At 44.1% G+C, this 9,765-nt stretch overlaps 1 protein-coding gene across 1 annotated transcript; it reads left to right on the top strand.

The window, feature by feature from the left end:
- Positions 1-2,215: 2,215 nt before the first annotated feature.
- LOC119170420 (uncharacterized) lies at positions 2,216-6,224 on the top strand. The gene is made up of 3 exons (XM_037421575.2): positions 2,216-2,382; positions 2,476-2,631; positions 5,928-6,224. The coding sequence occupies exons 1-3, from the start codon at positions 2,363-2,365 to the stop codon at positions 6,205-6,207; spliced, it is 456 nt and encodes a 151-aa protein (XP_037277472.2). The 5' UTR covers positions 2,216-2,362; the 3' UTR covers positions 6,208-6,224.
- Positions 6,225-9,765: the final 3,541 nt, after the last annotated feature.

Below are 9,765 nucleotides of genomic sequence, written 5' to 3'. Positions count from 1 at the left end.
CTAGAAGGATTTTCCCTCCACCTCACAAAAATCTAACCCTGCCCCAAGCACTTACATTAAGGCTTTTGCAAACGCGGATGTACCCTACTTTGAAAATGTTACACATCATGTACCCTGACCTATACCCAAGTAATCTTTGTCCACATTGTGGGGAAATAGCTTCATTAGAACACATGCTCTGGCAGTGCACCAAATTCGCTCGTTTATCGCACATCACCTCTGCCAGATGGGAGGCGGCAATCCGCAGCTCGTCCTTGGCAGATCAGCTCTGGGCTGTCCACCAAGCCCGCGAGGCGGCTGAGGAGCTTGGCATCTCAGTCCCCACGTGGGAGCTGCCCGCAACACAGTGATCTGTGTTTTGGAGGACCAAATAAAAGTTTATCCAATCCAATATCTCGGTAACGCATCGGCGCGAAATGCAGCATGTCGAATTTCGCGCCGGTTGCCGTCGGGCCGCGCCGAAGGACGCTGGTCGCGCCTGGCGCCAGACTATTGAGTGCTCGCGTTTTTTTAACGTAGCGGCGGTATGCCAGCGTGCGCGCGCGTCAACGCTACATTGGAGTATATTGGGCCCTTCATGATGCGCTCGCGGTCGTTTCGCTAGCTCCATTTATGCCAAATTCGGTGTTACGTGACGTCAATGGATGACGAAATGTACGACTGGTGCAAACATAATAATCCTGACACGCGTGTCATGTAACAACATGACAACATACCACGCTTATAGAGTGCTCGCGGCCGTTTCGATAGCTCCACATATTCTAAATTTGGCATTACGTGACGTGAATAGATGACAAAGGTAAATGACACATCCAAACACGATAATTATGACACGGAAGTACGGCATAATGTACCTCCACCTCGTAACGCTGTGCTCATTTTGAAGTAACATATCAACATTTCTCATTCGTGCTTCGCATATCATCGATTCCCACTGTACGTGGGATCTGCCATTTTTTTTCATGCGATTAGGTACTGCGAGCGCGACCTCAGACGCGAAGGAGACGAGGCACACATCGGTAACTTGGGTATTTATCTAGTGAACAGCAGCAGGAAAGTGCAATAGGCTGGGCGCCACATCAGCGATTGATTACTTGTCCTATTGTAAACTTTACGGATAGCTAGCGAAAACCGTAAAATCACTGGCATACGCTACATAACGTAGTACAGCCTACCTTTGCCGCGACCACGACGAAGAGCTTCACACGAGGTTGCTTCACGAAACCACTGCTGGCGTACCTGTGAACCGGAGAGCTGATGATAACAGCACGGACCGTGTACACTAGGATAAGAACTGACATCTTTCGTGAAGTAGTCGTTGGATAGCGCCAATGGGTCTCGCCACTTTAGTGATGTACCCATCGGGCACGCGGTCAGACAGCGACTTTACGTAGTCACCGAGCAGCACCTTTCACAGCCGTAGCTGGTGGAATATCGGCAGAGAGAAAGGATATGTTGTGTTCTTTACGTTATCAACACACAGCACCAACGTACTGCTGCCCGGTCATACACAAAGGCAGAAGAAACTTGCCACGCTGCACCCAGCATGGGACGCCCCGCCGCGGTGGTCTAGTGGCTAAGGTACTCGGCTGCTGACCCGCAGCGCGCGGGTTCGAATCCCGGCTGCGGCGGCTGCATTTCCGATGGAGGCGGAAATGTTGTAGGCCCGTGTGCTCAGATTTGGGTGCACGTTAAAGAACTCCAGGTGGTCTAAATTTCCGGAGCCCTCCACTACGGCGTCTCTCATAATCATATAGTGGTTTTGGGACGTTAAACCCCACATATCAATCAATCCCAGCATGGGTCGTCTGCTGCGTGAAAACCTCAAAAATGGCGCCGGCATGACGCAGCGCTGCGCCACACTGCGGCTGAGTTTTAGTGCACACCAACACAGCCTCCTAGATTTCTCTAGGAGGCTATGACACCACACACTCGCTGCTGCAATTCACCAGTATAATAAAGTTTTATACTATAAGTTAAACTTCATGACCGTCAAAACCAACGTCAATCTTTATAGGTTTTTTTTTTTAGTGAGCCTCCGAGATTAATATTTTTGACTTTATCTCGGAGGCCAACGTCGTTCCATAAAATCACGCTATAAACGCGAGCATAGTTTAGTTTCTGGGAGGCGTAATAGCAAATTACTCCAGGTACTCCATATTCCACTTCATTAGGTTACTGAATCGTTTTCTCTAGTGCACCAAAACAAACATGGTCGCGCCTTTTGACGTTTCGCGCAGAAGCGTGTAGCTTTCGTTTCTTTGGAGGCGCAAGCCGGCGTTTTCTTGACTTGACTGACCGCAAGCACGCAACCTGAACGCTTCTGTTGTCAGTGGCCTGTTCGTGCTGCTCACGGTCCAATATGCCGTTTAAAAAGAAAGTGTAAGTGCACTTTTTTGTTTTAGCCTCCCTTCAAGCACTGCCCAGAGCTTCCGATGGACTTCGGTCTCGTTTTTCATTTTTTTTTTCTTTTAGAGAAAACCTGTCCGGCGTGCGCTGTCAGAAGTGCCTGGAGCTGGGCCACTGGACGTATCAGTGCACCGGGAAGCGCAAATACGTGCACAGAGATTCGAGGACTACACTTCTCAAGAATAACGTGAAGAAGCAACTACTAGCGAGCACCATGCAACTGTACGTACTCCGCGTTGGTTTCGCCTAGCTGGATTGAATTCGCAGCATAGCAAGACAAATAATAAGAGTGACGCATGGCGTATAGTCTCGATTGTGATCAACACGATCCGTACTGAACCTCTGGACCATGTCTGACGGTTTTCCGTGCCTCTGGCGCTAATGAGTCAATCGTGACCGAGAAATTCGATCGCGATCTAACGTTCACTTAAGCCCATGTGTACTTACGCGGTGAAACAACGCAGCACAAGCAGGCGGTGACTTCGTGTCATACAAATACTGCACGTTACCAACGAATGTTTTAAAAATTTTTAATAAATAAAAATAAAACAACGTTCATTTCTAAAGATATATAAATAAAGAGAGACTAAAGGGAATCGTAATGCTTATCGTGGCGGCCTTTGTGCCCCATGATTAGCGGAGACCGGGGACCTCAACCCAAACTATCGCTTAAATGTGGAACACTTTCTGATATTTCATGATTGCGCAGCAGTTGCCTTATCTCGTATGCATATTTCTTGGTTACGTTGAATTGAGTTTCTTAGCTGGGGTGCACAGCTAACTAAGGGTCAACACACAAAAGGTTCATCATGCTCCATAGTGCGCTGGTTCAGTGAAATGAAAATTTTTAATTGTTTGCAGGCCTGTTTATCATAGTAAAAAATAGCTTTGGCGCATTGCACTGTGTTCACATGTTAAAGCGCTACTCAGGTGACTGTGCTTCCAAGTCCACCAGTGCATGTATAATTCAATTTTCTATTTAGTGTCCTTTCTCGTTTCCAACAATTTAAAGCAGAAAGCTGGGCTAATTGGAAAGTAGACTTGTCATTCATTTTCAGTGCCTAAAAAAATAAAAATGAGAGAAGAGAAAAGGCACAGGACAAATAAAAAAAAAATAAGTTGAAGACCAACATTCTACCCGGTCTGTGCTGGAAATGCACAAGAAGTAGTCTGCAAGGATGTATTATGTCGGGTGAAGCCGCAGCTTTTACCAGGGCATTGAATAAATTAGTTTATCGGCAAGTGGGAAACTGCAATCAATGTTGCATATAGATGCCAGTAAGATTTGCAGAAAATGCTACAGCTGATATACTCAAAAACAGGGCCAATATCCTAGCACTGCTTTGTGTGATGATTATGTGCGGTCTTTGAACACATCTACCTCTTAGCTACCCGACACAGTGGTCTAGTGGCTAAGGTGCTTGGCTGCTGACCCGCAGGTCGCAGGATTGAATCCCGGCTGCCGCGGCTGCATTTCCATTGGAGGCGGAAATGTTGTAGGCACGTGTCCTTATATTTAACTGCGCATGAAAGAACATCAGGTGGTTGAAATTTCCGGAGCCCCTCAATATGGCATCTCTCATAATCATATGGAGGTTTTGGGACGCTTAACTCCAATAATTATAACCCATCTCGTAGCTCTCTTTTTTCTGCTTTTTCGTTCTATTGCTAATGATCTTAAGAACATGTAAAACAATAGACAATAGTTCGTATGTGTGAAGAGTGGAATTTTGGAGCCCAGTTGAATAAGGAAGTAAATGAATAGTGACTGTTGAATATCTCTTGAACATAAAAACTTTGTATAGTCGGCTAGACCTGGAAACTCTTTGCATTTGGTGCAAATACGTCACATGTGACAAAGCAGTATGACATCAGGTTGGTGACCACATTCAAGTTAATGATAAAGAAGTTCGATGTAGCATGATATGAATCTCGTGTGGAGTGCAGTGCTCATTGAGTTGATGGTTACAGAACTGCACGTCATTTTAAGAAAGCACAATCACGCTGGAATTTGTGAATCTGTATATTGCTTTGACTTAATTGAGACAGTGAAATGCTAAGCTGCATAAAGGCAAGACATGCTTACTCAGCAGCTGGCAAGTGTTTTGTGTTAGTGACCTATTTCATGCATTTATTCAAGAACCGAGTTGTCTGTGCAACAATGACAGTACGCCACAATGACTTGAGTTTTCATTTGAATCTTCAGTTTCTCCATGTAGACTGGAGTAACTTTTCCCACATGTACTTTGACCTGCCTCTTTCCACACCAATAATTTCATTTTTTTTTCAGTTGAGGTACATTTGGAAATTATCGGTTAGTTCGTGCCAAGAGAAGTAAGACACGACACTCAGATTGATTGGTGTTAAAATGACAAAATGCATGGCAAAGGTGGTGTCACAATGGCCAGTGCTATACCCGCATGTGTGTGAAAGGGTCATGCTTGTTTTTTTCCAGTGCCTCCCATCGGTATATTTGCAAAATACTTTCACATACTTTTTTATATGCTTCATACCACAGTTGGCATTTTCCCACTTTCACATAATTCACATTCAAACTTTCAGCTAATTCAAACAAATTTGAAAATTTTCGTTTGTCAGCAATATTTTCAATGTATTTCAAATCTGCTCAATTCAAATTGCTTCATTGCATCAATTTGGTTAATTAACTCTTTGCTGGAATAACATCTGCTGCCTTTTCCACTTGGTGATGATAAAATGTGCAATGTCACTAACGGCCAGAAATAAAGCCATTTGCCTGCCTGCATATGTCAGAGCAGCCAAACTGCAGCATCAACAATGGTGTGTTGATTTAGCATGAAAGAAACAAAAAAGGGACGGCCTGGACTTGGTCTATCTTGTGCGTAACACCTAAATCACTTATGCCTCAGTGCACTGGTGTCTTAGCTTAGGGCTGCAAGCCTTCACGAGACAGCGCATTTGGTTCCTCAATTACGCATGCATGCACACGCCATATAACGAATACTAGTACGGTTGCCAACATCCAAAAACTTTACTGGCAGTCCTTTAGTAATGTCCATGATGTTACTATGGCACTGAGAAGCACTAAATGAAACCACGTGCTAGCTTGCTTTTGTGGCAGTGCCTTCCCCTTTGCACATTATAAAGCTACCAAAATCAGTGGTTCCCTGATTGGAAACTATTTATATATAAATATTTCTTTGGAACTCACAATTATATATTGTCCCAAGTCCTATATGACAGCCGATAATTGAAACAAAATCCTGTGAACCCACCGAGTACAAACTATCGAGCTTACTGAAGGCTGGCTAGCAAGTATCTTTATGCGAGTATTTCATTACAACACACATTTGTATGTTACCTGCGATTCATATTTATCAAACTGATAATTCGAACAAAATCAAGTCATATTCACGAGAAATTATCTATCAGACAAGATTCATAGTCCTGTAGAGCATAAAATGTTGAGCCCTCTGAAGTATCTATTTAATGTGCTTAAAGTTACATATGTGCTTTGAACTGGCCCACTTTCATTGCAGCAAGAAACCTGTACAGCCCGCCCGACGAAGTTCCGAGAAATCCTCCAGTGCATCAGATGGGGAGTCTCACAGTGGAAATGAGTCAGATTCCAGCAGTACTTCATCGAGCAGTGGCAGTTCATCAAGCAGCAGCAGCTCATCAGGCAGTGACAGCTCATCGAGCAGTAGCAGTAGCAGCAGCAGCAGTAGCAACAGCAGCAGTAGTAGTAGTAGTAGTACGTCCTCCTCATCTAGCTCTACCTCCAAAAAACCATTACCAAAGCGAAGTAAAAACAAGTGACAAGCACCCACGTGAAACTTCTTAGCATCTCGTTTATTTCCAACTGAAGCCCAGCAATATGAAGAAAGCCAGGCCTGCATAGAAAGTGTTGCACAGTCACTGGGAAAGCTATAAGAGCGACATTTATAGAGCCTCTTGTAAACCCTCTTGAGGTTACTAATACAAGCGAGCTTGCAAAGTACCCACTACACCATAAATCCTAAGTTTTGTGAAGTTGGGAACCACCCATCACACCATTTATGAAGTACCCGCTACAACTTTGCAAGGTGCTATGTGTTTTTTTTTGATGCAGTGGTTGATGATGATAAATAACTACTGCTGAGACCTTTGTAATGGGCGGGGCATTCAACGACCAACTCGTTTTGTAATTTGTGTTTGTGATGCCTGGTTATTTCATGCTTCTACTACACTATTTTGCATATGCTAATGTGGTTTGTTCCTGACATAAGGCCTTTATCGGCTCTAGCTAAGGAGTTATGAGCATTAGCGTGGCTCATTGCTAAAATGCTGGTCTGCCATGAAGAAGGCTCAGGTTCAAACCCCATTCCATCCTGGATACTTTACAGCAAAAGCTGTTATGAGGTAGATTCTGGTGCCGTAGTTGTCCGCCACTATTGCCGGTGTCCGTAACCACTATTGCGTGCAGTAAGGACAAAACATCAAGTCAAAACCCTTAAGCTTCTCCTTTAAAAGTTGAACGCAATAGCGATATCCTGTCCTTGGTTCACACTTCAACCACTTAGTGCATACTTTATATTGTATGACATTACTCAATAAGTTTAAATTGTGCATTACCACAATGTAATCAATAAATTTGAAATTAGCTTGTGGCAGTGATCATTTCGCATATGGCTGCATTCTGTGTAATGGGTACCATGGTTTAAAGGGACACTAAAGTCAAATAGCAATTTATGTCAAAGTGAAATATCAATACACGACGTCCAAAATGGCAACATTATCAACAGCACTGCCCTATCTACCGAGGTATTTTTCTCACACGACGGCCCCACGAGTGAGTTGGTTTTTAAATGATCCCGATGACGTCAGTGCAACCGACTACAATTAATCACTAGTAATCAAACGAGCTGCAATATAAAAAAGAACCTTCTGTGCATCAAGGGATGTAATGAAACGCTCCTTGTTCTTTTCTCTTTGGTTTATAGAATAAAGACCAACCGGATGTTGCTATGAGGAATGGCACAAGTGGTTCAAAAGTTCTATTTTCACCTGGTTAAACTAAAGCTCCTTGATCTTGGGAAAGTGACGACACTCTCCTCTACGCGCGCGTTTCCTCCTCGATTCTCCTCGCCCACTTGTACGCGCGGCGCCATTTTTCGCCGACGACGCTCCCACGGGGGCGCCGCAGAATTCAATGGAGGTGGTTTTTTTGCGGAAGCTTGCGCGCTATAGTAGTAGAATGTACTAGTTACAGTAGTGCAGAATTTTTGTTTTAAATGGTGATACTAAAATCAGGAACACTGAGGCAACCGTTTATTAAAGGATTAGCTTCTTCCAAAAGTCGTATAAGTGTGGCATGCTACTTAAAAAGTTTTTAAGGGGCGTTCCACAATGCGGATGTTTTTCTGCCGGATGATAACATGCTGTACGTTTGCATCTGATGTAGTTCCGCTTGTGATATGTCCGTCTGTGTTCGGATTTTTGTGTGTGTGTGTGTGTGTGCTTGTGCGCCAGTATAAGACACAGGTACTTCCAGCGTCACATATTCCAATGACTTCGTGGATGTTGGATCGTTTAGCCATGTGTTCACCTTCTCCGCGTGAAAGTAGCCTTGCGCGGTAGTCTCCGAGCTGAAGGAAGGCCTTTGAGCAATGTCAATACGATTAAGGGTCGCGAACCGTGTCTGATCTGCCACAATAACAGAAACATAAGGAAGTTATTATTAGGAACTGTGTTTTCACGTTTTTGTCAAAGAAACTAGCGATCAGGTTACTTGTGAGAGGATAAAATCTGCACCAGGAATGTCATAATTTGCGCGTCGATAGCGACCAAAAAATCCTATTCGAACTGACTGATCCCGGTCACAGGTACCCATGTGACACTAGTGCAAAAGATAATATAGTTTTTTTTACTGGGTAATGGAAGACATGACCAGGCGTGACCAAAACGATTGCGGCCACGGTCTCGTAGAAAATGACTCACTCCCTATCACCGTGCTATGGCTTTTTTTTTTTTTCGTTGTGCCTGTGTATTTCTTTATTTCTTTCGATGGACGGCATCTCTTTCATGGTTTTTGTGTGTTGATTCCACCCTTCAAAAAGCAAATACCCTTATAGAAACGAGCGCCAATTTGTGTCATCTTTATTCATTCGTTCATTTGTTTTCTCCGACAAGCGTTCTCGTAAACGAATCCTAAAAGTCACAAAAAGCGCGATCGAGAAGCTGTATCGTCACATCGTTCGCAGTGAAAGCAGACTACAGCGGCGCATTTTCGACGATTGCCAAGGCGCGTGCGAGGTGAAGAACTATGAGCTGAATATTTGTATTTATTCTGTTTATTTATTTAGACATACTGCAGACCAGCATTTTGGTCCAGGCAGTATAGGGCCTGAGAAACATCAAGTCATTCGTAACAGTGCAAAAAAAAAAAAAGATCTATTCATACGCTAACAGAGGTCACATGTCTGTGAAATAGCAACGAGATTCATAACACATTTGAAAACTCTAATCACCAAGCAGATAACTTGCTAGCAACATAGCAAAATTTTCAGCCGAAAAAATCTAATTCATCAACTCTTCTGGGAAAATAACTGTATTTGTAAGCATTCGTTTGTGCAAATATGGGTGCCAAGGATCGATCATGTTTACGGCACGTATTCCTAGCAGTGGCTCCTGGCAGTAAAAACGTTAAACGATTCAACTTTCTTCTTGTTTCTAACAAAGGAATTCAGCATATTGATGACAACTGTACTTTGAAGCAACGCACGAATGACTGAGAAAAAAGTCGCAGCATATCCACGTGGCGAATGATGACGAGCGGGGCGAAGCGTGCGGATGGGCGGATGCACAGACGGACGGACGGGGGGGCATGGACGGGCGGATGGATGCACACACGGACGCACAGAAACATGGACGGACTGACGGACGCTTCGTCCCACTCATCATCATTCACTCAGTAGATATGATGTGATACCATTTTTATTGACATCCAATGCAATGCAACTGGCTACTACGACGACACAGGACATACGACCTACGGCGTAAGTAGCTTCGCCCCTAAAAAACACGTTATGTTGATGAGCAAGCTGAAACAATATTTGAAATGCAGCATTCGGTGATGCTTTAATACGAGCAATAAGAAAGGTGCCTTACCTCGCAAAGTACACTGTTCTTCGTCTGAACAAAGTTTTTCGGCCGTTGTTGTGCAGCCACTGCTGCTTGTGCAAGCCATCGCGTTTACCTTGTGACATCATAAAAACCTGCGTAACCGTTTTCACTGTGGTTGTTGCAGTCATGGGCGCAACAGCACGGCTTAGCGCCCGCACAAAGCACAGAAAGCAAAGCGCGCGCTACGTTAGTTATGCCAAGCGTCGGCGAAAA

This window comes from Rhipicephalus microplus, chromosome 2 (assembly GCF_043290135.1).
Source record: "Rhipicephalus microplus isolate Deutch F79 chromosome 2, USDA_Rmic, whole genome shotgun sequence".
In the NCBI taxonomy this organism is placed as follows: Eukaryota; Metazoa; Arthropoda; class Arachnida; order Ixodida; family Ixodidae; genus Rhipicephalus; species Rhipicephalus microplus.
Note: the sequence above shows the minus strand (reverse complement) of the source record. Positions and strands in the feature narration are given on the sequence as shown.

Bases quoted from the DNA above. Each gene is read 5' to 3' on its own strand.
- LOC119170420 (XM_037421575.2), top strand. From the start codon at position 2,363: ATGCCGTTTAAAAAGAAAGT. The intron at 2,383-2,475 runs GTAAGTGCACTT...TTTTTCTTTTAG, and splicing joins ATGCCGTTTAAAAAGAAAGT to AGAAAACCTGTCCGGCGTGC. The intron at 2,632-5,927 runs GTACGTACTCCG...CTTTCATTGCAG, and splicing joins CTAGCGAGCACCATGCAACT to CAAGAAACCTGTACAGCCCG.